The sequence below is a fragment of the Notolepis coatsorum genome (assembly GCF_963971535.1).
Source record: "Notolepis coatsorum genome assembly, chromosome: 11".
Classification (NCBI taxonomy): Eukaryota; Metazoa; Chordata; class Actinopteri; order Aulopiformes; family Paralepididae; genus Notolepis; species Notolepis coatsorum.
Window position 1 is genome coordinate 23,583,149 of NC_140175.1, and position 23,606 is coordinate 23,606,754.

A 23,606-nucleotide genomic window follows, 5' to 3' on the forward strand; every position below is an offset into this window, starting at 1 on the left:
AGGAAGGTTTAAATGTGAGATAAAATGATCATCTGTTGTGATGCCCTCCATACTGCATGAGACAGGCCTGCTCTCTGCCACTGCATTGTGAGAAAAGCACAGGTTGGATAAAGCCAGGATGAACACAATGAAGCAGAGCAGTAGCTGGAGACTGAAGCTGAATCTCCCAGTGTCCAGAATGCAGCATATTCATGGACATGCTTTACTTTTTGCTGAGGCATTTCTGTTCTACAAGAGTCTCAAACCATGGCTTCTTTTTATTGACCCTCCAATCACAACTGCTGCTTCCCTTGGACAAACTCTGTTGTGATTGGAGGCTCAATAAAAGGGGGCAGGGCTTGAGATGGGTGAACTGGATTTGAGTGCTGAAAAACAGCAGCTCGACGAGAAAGGGTTAAGACTAGAGTGTATTTAATATTTATATTAGATAATTTGATGAGATGACGCCACTTCATTAGATCACTACTTCCATGATTTGTGGGGAAACAGCACCCTCTATACATTTCTGCCCTGGCTTTCCTTCGTTATTGTAAACAACGGAGGAGCGACCAAAGCTACCGAAGTTTTGTTTTTGACCGTGAAACCATGTGAATAGAGTAAAAGGTGATTAGAGCTAACTATTAGTGATAAAAGATTTAACAACTAAAATAACTACACGATTTTTGATACTACAGACAGTACAGAGTATATTGACAATAAACTGTTAAATTAGCCAGTACCTCCCCTGGCAGACCAGTGTCACAACACATACAGTATATTGACATTCTGAAGCACGTGACTATACTGTAATACATCTCCCCAAACACCTTTGTATTATAATTTTTATTATTACGGTATTATTATTAAAAGGTGCTGTAAGTGGTATATTTTTGTTAAGATAAGTGTTAAATAGCTCTACATTCAAACAGCCATCACTGATGTGTTTGGTCAGTAATGTGGGTCTCCCAGTCCCTCCGCTCTGCAGTAAACAGAAAATAAATGTTCTGGTATCACTTCCCACTTTATCCAATCAGGAGAGAGAACCCTAGATGTTATTACTTACTTCAAGAAATCTTGCCAAGCCAAATTTGCTTACTGCACTGGTAGATTATTTTACTTGTTTCAAGCACACGTTTGCTTAAATGTATTTTTTTTATTTCTCATTTTTGCAGTATGGAGTTCTCTCTCCTGATTGGATAAAGTGGGAATGGGATACCAGAACATTTATTTTCTGTTTACTGCAGAGCGGAGGGACTGGGAGACCCACATTACTGGCCAGACAATCTATATCAGGGATTGCTGTTGGAGTGTAGAGCTATCGTTTTAACACGTAGACCACTAATAATAAACAAAAGGAAAAAAAACATTTACAGCACCTTTAAGTGGCCAAAGTGGTAAATAAAGACTTTACTCATCTCTGTACCAGAAACTACTAAGAATTAAGTACTGCTATTTGCACCTGGCCAGCAAAAACATGCACCTCTGATACATGGGGTGCGTTCCATTACTCCTCACTACCATTCCTTTCCTCTTCTCGCTCACTACCAATCGTCTCCTAACATGAAGGAATGTGTGGGAGGCAGGAGGAGGAAGGAAGGAGGGGAGGAGAAGAGTGAAGGAGGAAGGAGAGGAGAAGAGTGAAGGAGAGAGGAGAGGAGTGAAGGAGAGGAGTGAAGGAGGGGAGAAACGAGGACAGTTTCTGTGCTTCAGCATCATATGAGACATCAATTGATTACGACCTTGTGCCAGTAAGTGTCCTAAAAAAAAGAAATTTCAGTCAATATGTACTACAATACAAGTTGTCATCAACTTTCCAGATATTAATCTTGAAGGTTTATATTATATAAATAACGTGGCATTATATATATATATATAGTATGGATGTTCGATATTGGCTTTTTTACCGATACCGATATACCAATATTGTCCAACTCTTAATTTCCGATACCGATATAAACCGATACCGATATATGCAGGGTTTCCCCCCCAAAAAAACGGAATAATTTCAGGTAATTATCATTACATATCTCTTGTTGTGGAATTAACACAACATTATGCATACTTTTGACAATAAATAAAATCTGAATTTGTTCTTACTTGCTTGCCTGGGCAAATAAAGGTTAAATAAATGTAAAAAAACCGATACCGATAATTTCCGATATCACATTTTAATGCCAATATCGGCCGATAATATCGGACATTATAGGCATTTGATCACACAATTAACTTCGTGGAGAAGATACAAAGGTACAGATCTTCCAAGGCATCCTCGAAGGACACTGCCCCAGAGGATCATTTTAAGCTGCTTCTTTGGTCTTTTACCTAATTGGGACAGGTGCCAAAATGACCGGGGGGGTTGATTTAGTGAGGAATAGAGGAGTTAGTGGAGGGAAGGAAGAGGCTTTTATGGAGAAATAGGACACACCTGCGCACCCTCACTCGTGTGACTGTACGGCAGGGTAAGTCTTGGTGCATTCAATCATTTCCTTCAGCACTACTGCTACATAAAGAGAGACACTGAGCTATGTGGCGAGTCTTCTTGGTTGCTACCTAGTCAGTCAATGCACAGAACCGGTATGCATCACCAGATGAAGATGCCAAAACTGTTCTGCCTGTACATACCAGTATATAAGTCTTTAGTTTTTACATATCTGTACAAACATATCCCTTACCTACTCTTACTAGTTACGCTGCTGGCCAGTATGACTACCATAGTGTCTTTATAGTTTATACCTGTATCACTGTACATATTAATACTACAACTCTGTACATACATCTGATTAACACTATACTAAGTAGGATTAATTTATATAGTTTATACCCAGTTTAATCACCTGTACATTGTATATTACTATTGCACTATGACCATTACATTTGCACTCTGGTTGGATGCCAAACTTCTTTACGTTGTACTGTATAATTTCAATAAATCTTTATCCAATCTAATCTATGACCTTAAATCAACACCAACCTTTTTTTCCCCTCTTGGCTCTATACAGACACATGAAGAAATCCCCCCCACAAAAGAAAACGTATCAATCTTACCCTGCTGGATCTGTTGGTGCTGAGAGTAGCTGGGTGGGTGATTGTACTGCATGTAGTTTGCAGGGCTTTGCGGGGCGTAGGGGCTGGGGACCGGGCTGTTCTGCTGGGGGATGAACCGCGTCCCCGACCCCGACTGAGGGGAGGCGAAGCGGCTGTGGAGGAGGAAGGTGAGAGGAAACGTGATTCACAGCAGGACCCCGACAACCACTTCCCTCATCGCTGCTGCGAAGAAAACTACTTATATGGCTAATTAAACATTTTATTTCATTTCATTTGTTCAGTCAACTGGAGAAAGTGTTCGATGGATTCCATCTACTTTTAAGGGTACCGACCGAATTACATTGGTACTACCGAGTATAATCAATCTGTACCACATTTGGGTACCTTTACATGTTTAGTATAAGAGTGTAATATTACTAGACAAGAGAGAGTCTTTTCCATAAATATATATATTTCTGTCCCGTCTCTTGGGTCTTTGGAAAAACCAGACGAAGTCAGAGAAGTTTGATCATATTTACAACTGAAAAAAATAAATGTTTATGACAGAGAAAAAGGTACCGTTGGGTACCGATACCGAATTCCAGGAAATGGTACAGGTATCGGTTCAAATGTGAACCATACCCAACCCTACCAGCCAAACAGGATTACTTGATGGATTCCAAAATTCACTGGCCACCAGCCAAGTAGGATCTTTATTTATTTTTTTAATTAAAGATGCAAAGGACATCAGTCATTCATTAATTCCCTCACAATGCACCACTCTGCCCCTAGTGGTGGCTCACGGGCACAGCACAGGACTACTTTGTGTGAGACCGGTTCGATCTACGCGAGAACGATATTTGCATCTGCGACACTGCGTGTCCTCGTTGGGAAAGAAAAGGACGCTCGAATATAAAAAGGTTGAGGACAAAACCACAGACGGGCCGCCGCCCCAAATCAACCAGCGCTTGGCTGGCGGTAACTTCCCACCCGGTGACACTTCTACCTCCGATAACAGGCCCCCGCCATACTGTACCTAGAGGGGCTGTGTTGGACAGTGGTTTGTACCTAGAGGGGCTGTGTTGGACAGTGGTTTGTACCTAGAGGGGCTGTGTTGGACAGTGGTTTGTACCTGGAGGGGCTGTGTTGGACAGTGGTTTGTACCTGGAGGGGCTGTGTTGGACAGTGGTTTGCTGGTAGTTGGTTGATGCTGGACTTCCATGCATGGAATTCTGAGACATCTTGTACTGCGGCATCATTGACTGCTGCATTATACCTGCGAGAGAGAGAGAGAGAGCGAGCGAGAGAGAGAAAGAAAGAGAGATGATTGAAGAGAGGCTAATTTAAGAGCAGGGGCATAATATTGCTACAGAACGGCACCGACATTCAAGCACCACCACCGCACGGAGACCAGGCCTGGTGTGAGAGATGAGAGGCCAGGGAGACAAACACAACAGCTGCATTCCTTCGCAGCGCTCTCTCTCTCTCTCTCTCGCTCTCTCTTTAGGGTAGACGGCGAGGAACATCCACCACAAAGACAATTCAACAGAGTTCAGAGGGATGCAGGAGGCTGTAGTAGTGTAGTAGCAGGAGCGTGGTGAGTAATTAACCACAACGAGAGCAGGCAGGGCACAGTGTCAAGAGTTCCTCCTACGGGAGGCGTTTCACTGGATCAGAGGCGAGACGGGGTCATAGCACCAGTGGAGACTGGCACGGATACGTAAACACACAGAGTCATGTTAGTTTTCCTCACAAAAAGAAGAAGATGAAAGATGCAAAGTAGTTACCTACACTTAAAAGCCGTTACAGATGCCCTTACAGCTAATGCATAAAACCGCCAGGCCAGCCATCTATTTTATACCAGCTCTCTATAGCAATCTATTCTACAGCAGCTCTCTATAGCCATCTATTTTACAGCAGCTCTCTACATCTATTCTACAGCAGCTCTCTATAGCCATCTATTCTATACCAGCTCTCTAGCCATGTATTCTACAGCAGCTCTCTACATCTATTCTACAGCAGCTCTCTACATCTATTCTACAGCAGCTCTCTATAGCCATCTATTCTACAGCAGCTCTCTATAGCCATCTATTCTACAGCAGCTCTCTATAGCCATCTATTCTACAGCAGCTCTCTATAGCCATCTATTCTACAGCAGCTCTCTATAGCCATTAGGGATGGGCATTTTAAAGAAAAATCCAGATCGATTGATCGCATGCTATACTCGATTGATCGTGTATTACTCGAAAAGGGGGAAAAAACTCAAAATAATAATTTATATATATTTTTTTTTAATGTTTTTTTTTCCTTTTCTTTTTTTTTTACTTAATTTTGTTCATTCACGTATATATGTTTAAGGAAACCAACAAACAGTTATAATCTTACATATACATGTGAAACAAATATGTAAAAAATATATATATATATTTTTTTTCTCCATACAAATTATTAATAATTTAAGGTCGATTTTTCTCATAGCTACGAGTACTCACGCCCATCCCTAATAGCCATCTATTCTATACCAGCTCTCTATAGCCATCTATTCTACAGCAGCTCTCTATAGCCATCTATTCTATACCAGCCCTACAACTCCAGCCCAGGCATTATGTTTTCTTCCCTGGCCAACAGCAACCAGAACACTAGCAAACAGACATCAAGTTGTCATTAACAGCTATCGATTGCTCTCTGCACCAGTCACATACAAACACTACCCGGTTACGATGTAATAAACATGCCCTCCACGCTGACCGTTAAAAAACTCCGCTTAAGTTCACAGGCTACTAGGGCATCATCGCCTTCCTATCTATTCTCCTCATAAACCCATACCAAAGGAGAGAACAGAACGGACTACTAAATCCATTCATTCTATTGTGGAAATAAAACAACAAGGAGAGTAATTAGAGGTGGACCAGGAGCATGAGCAAAAGGAGGTGTGTTAACTTAGAGGGCATGCATGGAGCTCCACCGCCCTGAACCCTGTGTCCTCCTCACCGCCCTGAACCCTGTCTCCTCCTCCCTGAACCCTGTCTCCTCCTCCCTGAACCCTGTCTCCTCCTCCCTGAACCCCGTCTCCTCCTCCCTGAACCCCGTCTCCTCCTCCATGAACGCGCCTATACTTCCCACAAGCAAGTTGTCCTTCCGCGTTCCCGTTTTGCGCTCCGATTGGCCACACGCGTTTCTGGTCATGTGACATGTGAGCCCAATCGCATGATGAGCAGTGTCTTAGCCCATTTCCGCGTCGAACAGCCTGCAAAAGACCTAATGCCTAGTTTATCACTGGTTAAGCTTAGGCGACTCTTTCACAGTTGGTTAAGGTTAGAGCTTGGAATCAGGGCTGGCGTTCTATCGCCCTGCTCTAAGACAAACTCTAACCTTAACCAACTTCGAAAGAGCGCCTAAGCTTAACCGTCCAAAGAACTTGCCGTCACACGATTGGGCGCACATGTCACATGACCAGAAACATCAGTGGTCAATCAGATCGCGCAAAAGGACAACTTGCTTGTGGGAAGTATAGACGTCTCCTCCTCGCCGGCCTGAACCCCGTGTCTGCTGGACTGCTGGACGTACTTTTCTCCCTGAAGACGTTGGGGTTCCTGGTCAACACGGTCTGTAGCAGCACAGGCATGTCTCCCTCCGGGTCGTCACTCCCCAGGTTATCCTTCAGCTCTCTGGAACCAAGGAGAGGGGCGAGGTTAGGAGGAGATTTACATGCCTTTTTATGAAAATAATTTATTAGTGTTCTTTTTTGGTTATTTCCATGTATACCTTAGATTCAAGCAAAAACCATTCAAGTCGAACAACATTTCAGGTAGGTTAGGCTATTCAGTTTGTTTTCACAGTTACGTTAGAGCCAGTGTTGGGCATTAACACGTTACCGTAATTGTATTACTTTCCCAGTAACGAGTAAAGTAAGGCTTTACAATTTCCAAAATAGTAATATTATTAGTTAGTTTTTTCTTTCTCCTATAATGTTAAGATTGCGCTTATACACAGTCCTCGGTCAGAGCGGTGATGGAAGCTCATTTGAAGGCCACACTCAAGAGGGGTAGACTTCCACAACAGCTGGACAGCTAACAACAGGTTGTACATAATTTTTTTTATTTGGGTCTACCGGTAATTACTTTAATACGAAGTAAAGTAATTACTTTTTAAAGGACAAATCGGTAATAAGTAACTAATTACACTTCCTGTCTAACTTGCCCAACACTGGTTATAGCAATTCCACACCAGAAATGTAGAAAGAAAAAAAGTGTTCAGAAAATCTGTAAACAAAGTTTGCTCTGTTCCCTTTCTGGGAATTCCTCAAATTAATGTTTATGCTCCTCGTCACTGCCTGCTCTCACACGTCATTGTAAAGAAGCTACTGTTTTATAGCACTGCTTTTAGCTTGTTATTGATGTAGTATCTTACTCAGGGTTCCTCCCGGTTTCATCAAGTTACATTTAAGACATTTTAAGACCTTTTTAAGACCACTTTGAATAGAATTTAATACCCATTTCATGGCCATACCGTTGGAAACTTGTGAAATAAAATCAGTATGAAAATTCTTTAATTTCATACAAATTGGCTACACTTTTAAAGATGTTTTTCAGTCTTGTTGCATTTCTTACCAAACTGTTGTCGTTGTGACTAAAGCCCTTTGATCTCTAACCCCCTGGGTATCAACAAAATCAAAGCATTTCAGATATCCACTCTACTTCCTTTGAAATATTGCATGTTACACACACATGTTACTCTGATTGGCCCATCAGTCACATCGAGCTGCTCTGATTGGCCCATTGGTCACATCTAGAGTCCTGGTCCTCAGCGTAGGCGCCATAGGCCTCACAGTCTAGTGAACAGAAGGCCACGCTCCCTCAGCCTACTGAGGGTTGACCGAGTGCTCAGAGGGGGTGCACTGAAACTTCATTGATGAGAATCTTCATCTTTGCCGACTATTTCTCCATTCTGGTTTGCAGTCATTTCAGTTTACTCTCTCTCTCTCCTTTTTTCTCAGACTGCTGCCACAGGCCTACAATTGAACAGAGCTATCAGCTGATGTGAGCTAATCATTAAATTGGAACTTTGCACACAATCTCACACATATTCTAAAGCTCTAAACTGTTCAATTTGTTCATTAACTTAGTTTTGACAGTTAAATCAGTTTGAATATACCCTCTGGTGATGTCATCGGATGACACTGAATCCTTTGCGTTGTGTATTACAGCACAATTAAATTAGGTACATGAAAAAAAAATAGGATTGCTATTTTTCATCTACATCAAGGGTTCTCAAACTGACCCCATACCATGACCCCATTTTATTTAGAAAATGTTTTTGGCGGCCACACACTTAATGTATCGCGGAATTTCAACGTGGAAATAAGGAATATCAAAATAAAAGCACACGTTGTTGAACTTGATCATGCATATTTATTAGAAAATGAAATTACAGCACTATGTTATCAATGAAATGAATGAATGAATATTATCAACAAAAGCAACGGAATTGTTTCTGTAAACACATTTATAAAATGAGGCATATTTAGCCAAAATATGTTGCCAGAACATTAAAAAAAAATAAAAGAAAATGCGTTTACATGCGCTTTTCAAGAATAAAAGAAAAACGAGACGCGAAGGGTGTGCTGTGCGTGTACATTTGAACAGTTCCATGATATGTGGCTGCGTTGTGCTGAGAAAGAGGCGGAGATCCGCTTCTAGTGAGGCAAGATTTGCATTTATTAATGTCGGTGCAGAAAATCTGGCCTTGCAGAGATATTGATGCGAAGGGGACAAGCTTTCTCAGTGCAGCATTACACAACACTAGGTACTCGTTCCGGACTGATATCCAGAACTTTGCGAGGGCCTGTCCAGTAAACTTGACCTTCAGTAGCTTGTCACATGAAAGATCAAGTGTCTGTGTCTGGCAGCCTGTTGCGTCATGCGTAATGAACGGATCTTGGATCCAGTAACATTTTAAATAGTTCCGAAATTGTTCAATGAGCCCTTCTATGTGGCTACGGATGATGGGCTTCAAATAATTCTTTGCAACATTCTGTCCCTCCAAAAAACCATCAAGCAGAATAAATACCCCAAAATCTCCACTGATTATCCTGGAGTGCCACAAACGGTGTTTCTTAATCCAGCTCTCCATTTGAGCTGCGAGTCCAAACAAAGATGTTAGATAATAGGCTAGATGATGATAATAATAATAATAATAATAATAATAATAATAATAATAATAATAATAATAATAATAATAATAATAATAATAATAATAATAATAAACTACGGTAAGCATGTGGTCCTTTTTCATTGACTGTTGCAGTTTTCAGCACAGTTTTCTCTGCTCCAAAGTTGTTTTTCTCTTTCTGAAAGAAAGCATGTCTAGTTTCCAAGTGCCACTGTAATTTACTTGTCGTCTTTTACTCCGTTTCGTTTTAGTAGTGCTGGTCTCGCTACTACTCGATTCCGCCTTTCTTTTGCCAGCATTTGGAACACACAGCCAAATCCATTGTGAGTGCCCAGGTTACAATACCTGTCCTAAATTAATCAAATCAGCTTTATATGCTGGGCCTGGACCGCCCCCCCCACACACTGGAAGTGCTTTAGTTAAGAGACAGTGCCGATCACCAATATCCACACATCGACTCACAAAAGACCAGACGTGGCCTCCGCAATTACATTATATTATATTATTACTTGTATTATGCACATCGTTGCGGGCGAGACCCCCGCATTTCACTGTATACCTGTATGCCGTGACAAATAAAACTCTTGTATCTTGTATCTTACATGCGCAGGATGTAGTGAGATGTGTATTGGAATACTGTGTGTCAGCCTCCATTGATGAAGGGGCTCGTTGTTGTTTTTTTTTGGTTGCCAATGCGTGACCCCACTGTCACCTACCCACAACCCCACGTTGGGTCGCGACCCGTAGTTTGAGAATCGCTGGTCTACATAATTTCATTGAGTTGTAATTAAGACAGCACAAGGATTCTGTATCCTCTGATGATGACATCACTGGGGGACATATTCAAACTCATTCATTCTAAATAACAGTCCAACTAAACGAATGTGTGCAAAACTCAAAACTGTGTCAGCATTGTTTTTCGGTTGAAGTGCCCCTTTAAGGATTAGCTCACATGAGCCGATAGCTGCAACAGCAGACCTGCTGCTAACGTCCTCGTTCTAACCTCCTGATCTAGCCGTACTCAAACGTAACAGTGCAAAGAGATAAACAGCTGCCGTCACCTTCACAGCTGTCCGACTTCTCAGAATGTCAATGGAGAGTCTGTTTTCTGGGGGTTGACATCTTGATTATAATGTAGCATGCTTGATAAAGGATTTGCACTACAACTCGTACACCTACTGTGAATTGTACCTAAATTGCACCTCGTCCCATTTCTCCATTTCTGCCTTGCACTATATAGTATTGTATATTAGTACACTGCACAGTATTGTATATTGTATGGATACGTCTATTCTGCATCGAACATTGTACATATGTCTAAACTGAACACTGTGACCTTTTTTTTACTTCTAATTTTACTATGTTATTTTATTTCATACTTATCTTGTCTTGCACAGTCTCTGGAGCGCAACAGTAAGAAGCATTTTGTATAAAAGTATTCTGTACTTCTGTATGACAACTATTAAAGAAACTTGAAACTTGAACTTGAAACTTGAAACATTTATTATTCTCACTCCAAGTCGCATTCAATTCATCATGGCAGCGCCCAGTAAACACAGACAGACTCCCCATTGACATTTTGAGAAGTTGGACCATTTCAACAACTTCAGGGTAAGTGTTTGGACAAATAAGTGGCCCGAATTCTATGTTTAGGTCATATTATAATGATTCTGAGTAAGTAAAATAGAATTACATGACGTACCGTCGTCCGGGAGATCTAAAGTTAATTTCAGTCTATGGGAACCAGTAGCTAAACAGATGGACAACATCCGCTTTTGGCATTAGCGCCAACATTAGCTATGAAACATTAATGTTAGCCACCTACCGTTACAGCTAATACTAGCTAAAGGCATGTTGGAAAGAGAGAACTTATATTGTATGAGAGCTAGGGGTGTAACGATGCATCGATTAATCGAAATGCATCGATTCTAATGTGACGATTCAACTGTTACTGCATCGATTTGAAAATGTTAGATTCGGGGCGGCTGGGTGACGCAGCGGACAAGGCGCTCGTCACCAACGCAAGAGACACTGGTATCGAATCCAGCTGTCAGCGTTGCTTCCGGCTTGGCCGGTCGTCATACTGGCTCGATTGGCAGAGTCAGCGGGAGGGAAGCCGGTGGGTGGGTCTGGGTCGTTGTGGACAGCGACTCCTACAGTTCGGTCGGGGTGCCTGCACAGCGAGGGAAGGATCTAGGAGAGGTAGTAGTGTGACCTTCCACATGTTACACTCTCTCAGTGAGAGTCCGTGCTGCCAGGTGAAAAGAAGTGGTGGGCTGGGTACACATGTGTCGGAGGAAGCATGCGATAGTCTCCGCCCTCCCAGACCGACGGTAGGGGGTAGAGTGCGCAACGACCAGGAAGGGGATTGGGAATTGGCATAACGACTAACATTGGGAGGGGAGAAAAACGGAAAAAGGGGGGAAAAGATAATAAAAAAAAAAGTTAATGTTAGAATCGATTATAATCGAAATTAATTTAAAAAAAATTAAAACAATTTTTTTTGTGTGTGGATTGTTTTTATTGACCTATAGTCCATTCATGCCGAGTGAATCAGTTCCCCCAGCCACATTTGTGTATTAAAATTTTTTTGGGGAATTAACTGATAGAAAATTTATCGAATCGTGGTCAAATGAAGAGATTTCATGATGCATTGAATCGTTGCCTGAATAATCGTAATCTAAATTAATCATTGTGAGCCAGTGAGGTTACATCGTTACACCCCCATTGAGAGCGCAAGACACACACTTATCAACTTTCTCTCGAGGTGTTGTCAATATCTGTACCTCCAGATGAAAATCAGATTCACCCAAACCAAGCGGAATATATTTTTGACATCATTGTCAATCCAACGACTGCACTTGTGTTCGACTACTTTTGCCACGTTTTAAATGGAAACACCCACGGCCAAACATCCAGTCACTGAGTTGAGAGCATGTTCACTCATCAGCTGAACTTCTCAAAGAGATGAATCTTCGTGTTTGGCTGCTTATTCAGGCAACAGGGCGGGCATTACAACACTCAGGGTCCCGGTATATTACTTGCTTTTAACCATGGGTACGAGAAGACGGGTGGCTGCGTTGTGAATGGCATTGTTCAACTTGCCTGCATATTTTGTATGAACCTGGAGAAGGCATATCCACTAGGGGCAGATCAGAGCCGAATACTCACAGACACAATTATATAGAAGAAGAATATCTTCCTTTGTGAACTATCCACTATCTAGATTTGCAATGTAAACAAAAAAACATGGCAACACTCGAGGAGGTTATGTTGAGATCACGGCAGAAAAAGATCTCGGATCCGTTTTTGGGCAGCTTTCCGTGTCGCGTTTTAGCGCTTAGCCTGTCACATCCACAGCGCCCCCAACTGTTGATGCGCTTCATTGCATCGTACAGACACATAGTGTTCATTTCTGAGGGTGCACACAAAGTATGCCCCAAAGGAACACAGGATACATGGCACCGCCCTCTTGACTTGCGCACGCAAACGTGTGGATTTTAAAGCAGGTATAAACTGAATTCAATCTCACTTTCTTTGCTCTCCATTACTTACAAGATGCATAACATGGGGGGGGGGTAATCAAGCATACCTGTGCAGTCCAGGTCGCACAGTCGGGGGGCGGCAAGGTACTCACATGTGCTCGGTGGAGACCTGGTTGAGGCTGTGAACCAGCTGGGACACCAGGCTCTCGTCCCGGCACGCCAGCAGGCAGCTGACCTCTTCTGCGATCCTCCCATTGTACAGCAGACTTTTAGTGGTGGTGGCAGGGAGGGGAGAGGGCAAGGGCAGCTGGTTCAACACTAAAGAGATGGTAAAAACACAGGTTAGACCGGGTGGGTGGGTGGTGGATGGATGGATGGCTGGGAGTAAGACAGGTAATAAATAACATTGTTTTGGGGGGAAAAGGGAATGTTGTGAAATTCTGAAAACATGCAGTTTGTTCTCATCACAAACCTATTCTATTCGATAGTAATGGCAAATGCGATATCTGATGCAGCCAATACATTTTGATAAATCGGAAAGACAAGTAAATCAATGAAACTACAAAGGAGACGTCGCAATTCACACTAAGCCACATAGCATCATGCTTCCCTCGCAACTAGAGGAACTCTATACAATTAGTTATTGTTGATTGTGCACCTTAAATATCGAGACTAGAATATTCGTGGAGGAAACATTAGTTTTATTACAACGGGAAATAAAAGAGAGATTGAAGCTATAGTCAAGCTAGCTCTGGCTTGGTCAATTTAATCAAATCGTCAGAACGTGACAAATCAACCAATGTATTCCCAGCTTCAGAAAATGTCTGGGAAAGTTCAGAATGTTTCAACCCTATTTTCTATGTAACAATGATGTTGTTGTTGATGATGGAGTCCTTTCTCAGCACAATCCATGGTGTTCTTCACACTGGATATCAGCAGCTCCAGCTCGATATCCACAAAACTAATGCAAAAGTCAATGGAGCCCAGGCTCCAGTCTGTACAAACCCTGGGCCTGGGGGAAAAAACACTGAAACCTACTTAGGGTGCACTGTGGAGGAGGGCTGCTCGATTATGGCAAAAATCATAATCAGTTATTTTGATTGATATTGACATTATTAAAACACAATTACTCATTGATTTGAGAACGTCATATGACGACGCCTGCATTAGTTTTACCTTTCTTCTCGACCAAAAAGCTGGCTTTCTGTCATCTTCTACGAGTTACCAAAGACATTTCAAAATAACTGGACAAACTCTGGACACAAGCCAAAACCACTTTTTGGGCTTGAGGGGGCATTTTCAACACAAGACAAAAAACGAGAGCAACGCGGCACAATAATTGTTTCATCTCGATTATCTCGTTGTCATGACCGCGGGAAGACAAAATCCTAATTGACACTCGATTAATTGCCCAGGCCTACTGTGGAGTAGGTTTCAGCGTTTTTTATTCCAGGCCTCCACTGCAATCGTTTTGTGGCCGTCTGGCCGAAACTGCAGGTAAGCAGTATGAAGAGCAGCATGGACTGTGCCGAGAGAGGACTCTACCGATCAACACCATCATTAGGTAGGACATAGGGCTCCGGTTCCAAAACTCGTACAATTTAATCAACTGAACTAATTGCTCCGTTTGCAAGCGGGTTCTTCACAGGTCGGGAACGTGTGGTCCCGTTGAGACCCAAGCATGTACCATGATCAAATTAAGTCAGACAGACCAAACCCCGATGGACGCGGTGGTTCCAGACACAACCAATAAAATGCCAAGGAAACAAACGGCTAAAAGACACTAGAATCAGCTCCAGACTAGCAAATGGAACAACAAAAACTCAAAAGTAGTCCTAATTCAAATCTATCAAACTAACATTTCTTGTTATTGCTCATGGAACGCCTCATTCCTTCTCTGCCATGTTCCAGACCGGTTTCATCACCTCCCCTCTTGTTTTTTTGCCCCTTAGGGCTGTCAGTTTATCGCGTTAATTAGATTAATTACACAGCAAATTATCGCATTATGAAAATTAATGAAAAATAAAATGTATATATATTCTTTTTTATCTCATTCATTCCATAAGAACATAGAATAAACATTTACAAACGTTTTTCTTTTCTTTTTTTTTTAATGGTTTATTTGCATGTTCTTGGTATCTGATTCTAGGGACATCTATGGATCTATGCCTGTGAATAACACTATGCTAAAATTGACAAGACCTGAAAAATCTAAGCAAATGAATAAAGGGAAGATGATTAAACAGAAGGTTTTGTAGATACAGTACTGAATTCTGCCATCCGGACACATGCTATTTGAAATATGATTATAGTATATAAAATATCAGGCCTAAAATGGTTATGCGATTAAAATGCGATTAATTAGATTAATTACAAATCCTGTAATTAATTAGATCATTTTTTTTGTATCACCTGACAGCACTAATATACATCATACATTTCTTGTTGTAACGTGGGAAATGGCATCATATTCAATGTTGCATAGGAAGGGTGCTGTTCATTTAGCAGATCCACTGTATGGGTTTTTAATAGAGCTCATGGTGTCCCTGTGATCCTGCGATACAACGCATGCCGGGATCAGACTACATGATATTCTTGTCTTTCTCGATGATCACCGTGTCAGATTAGATCATCGTAGCATCGTAAAACCTCGCCGTGTCTCAGCCGGGGAGCAAGGGCTCCAGACATAAACCACATGTCCTTAGATGGTGCGAGAGAAGATTTCATGCGGTCACATTTGCATGGGATTCACGTTTTCATCACTGTGTTCGCGTTCTCGTCACCGTGTTCACCTTCTTGTCACTATGTTCACCTTCTTGTCACTATGTTCACGTTCTCGTCACTATGTTTACGTTCTCGTCACTATGTTTACGTTCTCGTCACTATGTACACGTTCTCGTCACCTTGTTCCCGTTCTTGTCACTATGTTCACGTTCTCGTCACTATGTTCACGTTCTCGTCACCGCGTTCACGTTCTCGTCACCGTGTTCACGTTCTCGTCACCGCGTTCACGTTCTCGTCACCGTGTTCACGTTCTTGTCACCGCGTTCACGTTCTCGTCACTATGTTCACGTTCTCGTCACTATGTTCACGTTCTCGTCACTATGTTCACGTTCTCGTCACTATGTTCACGTTCTCATTACCGTGTTCAAATCGAGGACACAGGCCTTTACTAAAGAATCCATTTAGCCATTACTGTATTCCAAAAACGAAGCAGCCTATAGCCGATTATTTAAAAAAGCAAAAAGAGGAGAGAGAGAGAGCGAGGAGGCCGGTGGGGAGTGAAAGCCAATGAGAGGTTCAGACTCAAATTGCAGGCGGCTCTTAACACTTTGAGTGCCAGCCACGGCATAATTCGTTAGTTCATGCCAACCGTTGAGTGCCAGCCGACGAGATATCTCGTTTTTAATCGTTATTTTTTTTATTAGCGGTTTCCATTCATATTTCAGCAATCTAGCCTCATGTTTCCAGTGGGGATCTGTCTGAACTCGAATTGGGAAAATACCGCCCCCTATCGTCTCCCGGATGGTACTGCACCCCTTTGGATTGGATTGAATGAAACACATGGGAAAAAAAGGGTCCGGAATCCACATTTTACTTCTCAGGCAAGTAACCCGAGCCGATCGGACTCATTGTGGACCATCAGAACAGCGTGGAATATATATTTCCAGTACGCAGCGTTGGATCAATAAACGCGATCGATATTTGGAATGGCGATCAGGAATTGGAATAATCTTTTTGGAGAACATCTGATCTGAGGTAAGGAATCTATTTTACCAGTATTTGGATAATCAGAGCTATTTTCACCTATATATCAGCGTGTGCCATATGTGTGTATGTGTGTGTCTGTGTGTGTGTGCGATCAGGAAATAAGAGAATCGATTTTTCAGCCCGCTTCTATAGCGTGCATAAGTACACATATTCTATTGATAATCTAGCGTTTATTTGAAAACGATTCATAAATAGGCTGTGTTGTGTATTCCAGTGTATTCCAGTACATTGTTAACATTCTCCAAAACCATTACTAATGCCAAAGCTTCTTTCTTTCACCATAGGATCGAGGCCTCTGCCAAGAATCTTCGCAAACTGCATGCTACCATGTCCTCCCTCCTCACTCCCCCCCCCACCCCCCCCTCCCTCATCTTTCTCTGCCGAAGACTTTGCGATCTTCTTTGAGGAAAAAGTGGAGAACATCCGCAGCTCCTTCTCCCAACCCCCACCCATTCCAAATGCTGAATCGAGAACCTCATCCTTCACTCTGTCATCTTTCTCTCCCATTACAGAAGCCGAGACCCTGACACTGGTAACGTCGAACCGTCCGACTACATGCCAGCTGGACCGGCTACCCTCCCCACTCCCCACTCCTCCAGACCATAGCACCAGACATCCTCCCATTCCTAACTGCAACCATCAACTCCTCACTCAACTCGGGGGTGGTCCCCACCTCCCTAAAACAAGCCAGTCACGCCCCTCATAAAAAAAAACATCCCTGAACCCTACCGTCATAGGCAACTACCGTCCTGTCTCTCTTCTCTCCTTCCTTTCTAAAACACTTGAACGTGCTGTATCCAACCAACTTACTGACTATCTCTTACAGAATGACCTCCTAGACCCTAATCAGTCAGGCTTCAGGACTGGTCACTCCACAGAGACAGCCCTCATTGAGGTCACAGAGGCACTTCACTTAGCAAAAGCGAAAGGCCTCTCCTCTGTCCTGATTCTCCTAGATCTATCTGCAGCCTTCGACACAGTCAACCACCAGATCCTCCTCGCGGCCCTCGCAGGAATGGGAGTGGCTGGCTCTGCGCTGACATGGCTGTCATCATACCTCAATGACCGCTCCTACCAAGTGTCATGGAGAGGGACCCTGTCGGCCACCCGCCCCCTGCGGACGGGTGTCCCCCAGGGCTCGGTTTTAGGACCCCTTCTCTTCTCCCTCTACACTAAATCACTGGGTAACATTATCACTTCTCATGGCTTCTCCTACCATTGTTATGCCGACGATACTCAACTCTTCCTCTCCTTCCCTCCCTCAGATATCCACGTCTCTGAGCGGATCTCGGCCTGTCTGTCCGACATCTCCGCCTGGATGACGACCAACCACCTCAAACTGAACCTAAGCAAAACAGAATTGCTCCACCTGCCGGCCAAATCCTCCCCCCTGACCGACCTTTCCATCACAGTCGAGAATGCAGCTGTGACCGCGTCCCCGACCACCAAGAACCTTGGTGTTGTCCTCGACGACCAGTTTAACTTCTCTGCTCACATCGCAGCGACAACCAGAACCTGCCGATTCCTCCTGAGCAACGTCAGAAGGATCCGCCCCTTCCTGACAAAAGAAGCCACCCAACTCCTCGTCCAATCAACAGTCATCTCCCGCCTCGACTACTGCAACGCACTGCTCGCTGGCCTCCCGGCCACTGCCACAGCCTCTTCAACTCATTCAGAACGCAGCGGGCCGCCTGATCTCAAACCTACCGAAGTCGGCCCATGTCACCCCACTTCTAGTTCTTAGGGACCTGCACTGGCTCCCCATTGCTGCACGAATCCGCTTCAAGGCCCTCGACCTAGCATACCGTGCGGCAAAGGAAACCGCTCCCGCCTACCTCCGGTCAATGGTTTCTAACTACACACCCTCAAGACCCCTACGCTCTGCATCTTCTGGCCGCCTCAGACCTACTCCTATCCAAGCTCCGGGAGGGTCATCAAAGAGAAGTCGCCTATTCTCAGTCCTTGCCCCACAATGGTGGAATGAACTACCCACCCCAGTTAGGACAGCCGAAACACGTCCAATCTTTCGCCGTCGACTAAAGACGCACTTCTTCAACCATTATCTGAATTTAAAAAAAAATATATATATCTAACCCTAACTAACCATACTGTCATGCACATGTCCTAATAAACTAACCTACACTGTAGCACTCAACACTTTGATGAACATTGTTACTCAGCTGATAGAGTTGTGCCCTTCCTGGTGGCTTGTCGTACAGAACTTGTAAGTCGCTTTGGATAAAAGCGTCAGCTAAATGACTAAATGTAAATGTAAATGTAAGGGCGATTATCACAGAATCTTCTGAAATCTTCTGGAAGTTTCAAGAAACGAGCGTTTTTCAAAATGGTATAAAACGGAAATGAACCGATTAAAAAACAATCCGTTTCGACAATGTTGACTGCAAACAAGTCATTTACAAAGCGACGGCCATATTAGACACATAGCCATAATTTAAGATGTCGTTTATGCGTTCGCAAATATGAGAGCTCTATCATTGAAGTGGGTGGCGGCATTCAACGGGGTAAATAGGAAACGGAGGCCGGCACTGAAAGTGTTAAGTTCGTTATCGGGTGATCAACACGGTTAAAGCGTGAAAGTTGAAGTTACACGACAACAGTAAGAAACGCAAAACCTGCAGGGGACCGATGCATGACCCCAAAACACAGAGCCCCTCCCAAACTACTTTTCAGTGGTTAAATGAGAGTGAAGTGGTCTTTCTATTGTCTGCCCATTACCCTGCCCATACTTATACCTCCCCTCCCCTCCCCCGTGCTGCTGACAGGGGGGAGGGGATGTACATAATACAGGTATGGGGTGAGATAACATCTGAATTTCCCCAAGGAGAACATCAAAAGGAATATCTTATTTTATAACATCACGAGACGTCTAATCCCAGATCACACTGATGAAGAAGAAGAACACGTTGAATGTGAATCCAACCTATGCCAACTAGGGTTGGATACTTTAAGGTTACCGACTGAATTACATCGGCATCAGTCTGTACCAAATTTCGGCACATTTACATGTTTAGTATAAGAGTGTAATATGCTAGACAAGAGGGAGCCTTTTCCACAAAATATATATATTACTATTTACTGTCCCGTCTCTTGGGTCTTTAGAAAGACCAGACAAGGTCAGAGGAGTTTGATCATATTTACTGAGGATGGCCAGATATTTTAAAAACACAATACATGATCATGCGATGTAGTTTGTGTGGCGTGTTACAACAATAAATAACAAAATGTTCTTAAATAACAATGTTGAAATTGAGAAGTTTAGACTTATTTTTTTACAACTAAAATAAAGGATTTTGTTATTACACAGAGTTAAGTACCAAAAAAAGGTACCGCTGGGTACATTTTGTCACATAGCGGACAGTCCGATAAGGAATCCAGGAACTGGTACACAACCCTAATGCCAACGCCATGTCCCGTGCCCAGTCTGCAGGAGTGATATCAGACAACCTCCAGTACCTATCTTTTATGATAGATGGTGACACCCCCTACAGTACCCATTATTTATGAAAGACGGTGACAACGACGTCTCCACCAAAGAATGTGAGATTGCCTGCCTGTGTCGATGATAATGGAAGGCCGTTCACTATCCCAATTGGCCATATTGAGGTGGAAGACGCCATGCAGAAGGTGTGGGTCTCATTTCTGTTTCCATATTGCGGAAAATAATGATAATGAAAAGCTCTGTAAGTTCATTATAATAGCCTAATATTTAGAATGTAATGTATACATGGCAGAGGAACTTAAAGAACCAGTGCAACAAGAAAAAGTTAATTAGGAGTGTAGTTGTCAGCTTCAGACGTATCATTTGATTTGTTATAACTGTTTAGGTGCACCATCTCTGAGCTCAATCTTTACCATTCCGATTAAAGTTTTTGGAGACGAGTCACTGTCGATCTTTACATCAATGCAAATGAGGACTCATCAGCCTTGAAGGCCATCGATTAATACCATGCTGTACCAAAAATGTTTAAGTATGCAACCAAATCATGTGCTTGTGTGACCAACTGAGAAAGCCGGTAGCAACTTGGAAAAGTTAGTCTGGAGACCTGGCCACTATGCGCTTGCCCCCGACAAATCACTGCAGTGCCATCTTGGCATGAGGTTTGACGGGGACAGGGGAGGAGGGGCTTGGATTGGACTTCTCATTTGTGTCCAAAGTCAAAGAACACGTTGCAGGAATTGTTACACTAGCAGAAAAAAGGCTAAAGAAATCAAACATGCTAGACCCGCTTTCTGTCGGGGGTGTCGTGTTGCATCCCAGCCGCCAGATCGCTGTTCTTTGATCGTGTCACACTACAAAGGGTAAAAAATGCCCGTTCGTCATTCATAACCGGGCACAATGCCAGAAATATGTCAGCCGCGACAAGATTGTGTCAGAATCTGGCTGAATGTGTGTAGTCTGATCCCGGCCGTTAGCATTTTTATTCATACATCTTTTAGAAACCTTCTTGCGTACCCCCACGTACCCCTATGGGTAAACACGTACACTGGCCTAGGTGGTGTGTATGTGGGCATGTGTCGTACTTACAGTCTGTCAGGCTAGCAATCCCAGCGAGAGTAGTAATGGGCACATGAGGCATATCCCCATTCATGCTGAAGATGAGGGTGGGGGGGTCGTGTCAATGCACAGGTTGCTCAACGTCGTCGTCCTCTAACCGTCCCTCGCATCTCCCAAATGCTGCAGAGCCATGAAATATGAGTTATTCACCATCACATGTGTCGTCATCATCATCAGAAAACCGAGCAAAAAAACTGGGGATTCCATTAGAAGCCGTAACAGGAAGCAGTGGGCAAGACTGCTGGTAAATAACATTAACGACTGATTAAAACTGAATGGAAGAGTTGAGTATGCGACTGATGTATGTCGCTGGGTAACCGGAATTCAAAACAGGGTCCATTTATAGAGTGAGCAGCACACTTGTTTGGCTGCTAGTTGCGACTATGCCTCTGACATAGCCAGTCACAACACTGGCCCGTTAGCCAGGCTACCACACTTTTAGCCGTGGGAGCTCTTGGGGGGGGGGTACAGTATGAGGTAGGGGGTTACTTAAAAATGCATTTAGCCATGATAATAACGTTTACAGGTATGTTAATATTGATTAATTATCTTCGCTGTCACTATGCAGTATCTCTTATAAAGCAGGGCTGGCGTAGCTAACCTACCCAGTCAACACAGCCACTAAAGCTTCAGTCAGCCAGAGAGTGCTCAGTTCAATCTGATAAAGGGTTTCTCCATTTCTCATTTCTCCACACTGGATTCATAACCTTTAATGGCTCTATGTTGTGTGTTTAGTACTGTCCTGTCACCCATCTGTCTGCGATAACAGAAAGTAGTTACAGTTGTTAGGGTTGGGTGGGGAAACCCATTTATGTGTGCCCAATTAGAAAATGTAATCAAAGCTGAAATGTATCAGCCTGATACAAATCTATCTGATATCTGAGCAAATCTGATACATTTAATTTATTTGATACAATTAAAGAAATGTTGTTGGAGCTACTCAAGCCATAACAGAAAAAGACATTAGCTCGTCCAGTTAGTATCAAATGGTGGGGTAGTAGTTTCTGCCTGGAGTCTGACTTGTCTTGTTTATGTAATTACTCAGTTACCATTAGCTAGCTAGCTTGCTAAGTGCTAGCTGGGTAAAAAAAAACGAAGCAGTGCATCGCACATCTGTATGGGCAAGGTTACTGAAATTAGCTATAGGGTTAGCTGGGCTAGCAATCTCTGGGATACTGTAGCAGCTATGCTAACAGGCTAGATAGCTTTGCAAACTTGGAAGCCAAAAGGAGGACCATGCATCAACAACCCGTTTGGCTCGGCTCGCCCACACAGAATCAGTCCTTTGTCGTGGTGGGCTACGACTTGGGCTAGTTCTACCCCTCTTACTAGTAGTAGTAGTAGTGGATCAGGATTTGCATCTCATGATGGTTCCAATGGCCTAACATCGACGTATTTCTTGCTGCTTGCAACACTGGACCTCGGACTTGCCTGAGGAAGCGTAACCCCGGACCCGACGCCTATGGAGCGGATACACAATGCAAGAAGAAGCATCAGAAGAACATCCCCTGGTTGATAATAAAATGCATTAACGTTTACTCGGATGCGTTTGACGAAAATACCCAACACTTCAGTTCAGGGGAGGGGGGTTAGCAATGGCTTGATGATAAAGGGGAGCTGTTGATTATTATCCTCTGCGATCGTATTTACCTCAGGATGTGATGGTTAAAAAAAATAAAAAGAGAGAAATGGGTCTCTAGCTCCCTCTCCGTCCTATCGCTCAAACAGCTCCTCCGAGGAGCGATAATATCACAACAATAATCCGGGTCGGGAGGAGGGTTCGTTCTTCTTCTTCTTCTTCCTTCTTCTTCTCACTGCAACAAACATGTATTATGCTTGGAGGAGGGGGCGGACATCCCCCCAAACCCTGATCTCTGATCAGTGATCTCGCTCCCCGACGCCGCCGGGGGGACAACAGTGCACGGTGTGTGAATTCAGAGAGGTTTCTCGGGGAGAAAAACACAATCAAAACGTGAAAAGAGAAAAGGAGGCTACTGACGCGGTGGTGATAAAAGGGATCCACACACAGTCTCTCCGACTCCCCCCCTCTCTCTCTCTCTCGCAGAACAAAATGCCGACCGGAAGAAGTGCTGCAGGAATAACTCCCTCCACCGCCCGGCGCCAAATCAACTAGCAGCGACCTAGTTACTTCCGCCGCTGCTCCTCTAGCATCATGTAGCAGCCAGCAGTTACTGTAGCCTACTGTATGTTTGGTGTGTGTGTGTGTGTGTGTATATATATTTAAATATACATTATTATTAAATATATGTATTTATTATTATTTATTTATTATTAGTTGTATGTATTATTATTTTGTATTATTATTATATTTATTATTAATTTAATGAAAGGGCATATGATATTTGCATATCATATATATGTCACAAATGTAACAGTACATTATAGTATACCTGTATGTCATGTATGTCCCTATGCCATAAATGTCATGATGTCATGTATGTTGTGTAATGTCATAAATGTCACTATGAATTGAAAATGGGGGACCCTGATGTAAACAAGACAAACGTCTTTCTCTGGTCTGCATCCCCTTAACAATTGTGTGTATTGAGCCGTACTGTATATTGTACCCATTCTGCAAT

The 23,606-nt window shown here is 43.2% G+C and overlaps 1 protein-coding gene across 2 annotated transcripts in view; it reads right to left on the bottom strand.

Annotated features, from left to right (window-relative positions):
* The window catches only part of LOC311237375 (nipped-B-like protein B), an 80,463-nt gene extending 57,431 nt beyond the window's left edge, over positions 1-23,032 (bottom strand). For both annotated transcript variants that reach the window (XM_084325211.1, XM_084325210.1), the window contains exons 1-7: positions 22,657-23,032; positions 22,336-22,466; positions 20,977-21,126; positions 12,812-12,977; positions 6,571-6,671; positions 4,168-4,279; positions 3,025-3,176 (exon numbers count right to left, since the gene is read on the bottom strand). In XM_084325211.1, coding sequence (XP_084181337.1) covers positions 3,025-3,176; positions 4,168-4,279; positions 6,571-6,671; positions 12,812-12,977; positions 20,977-21,040 — 595 coding nt within the window. In that variant the 5' untranslated portion in view covers positions 21,041-21,126; positions 22,336-22,466; positions 22,657-23,032. The remainder of the gene's footprint in view (positions 1-3,024; positions 3,177-4,167; positions 4,280-6,570; positions 6,672-12,811; positions 12,978-20,976; positions 21,127-22,335; positions 22,467-22,656) is intronic.
* Positions 23,033-23,606: the final 574 nt, after the last annotated feature.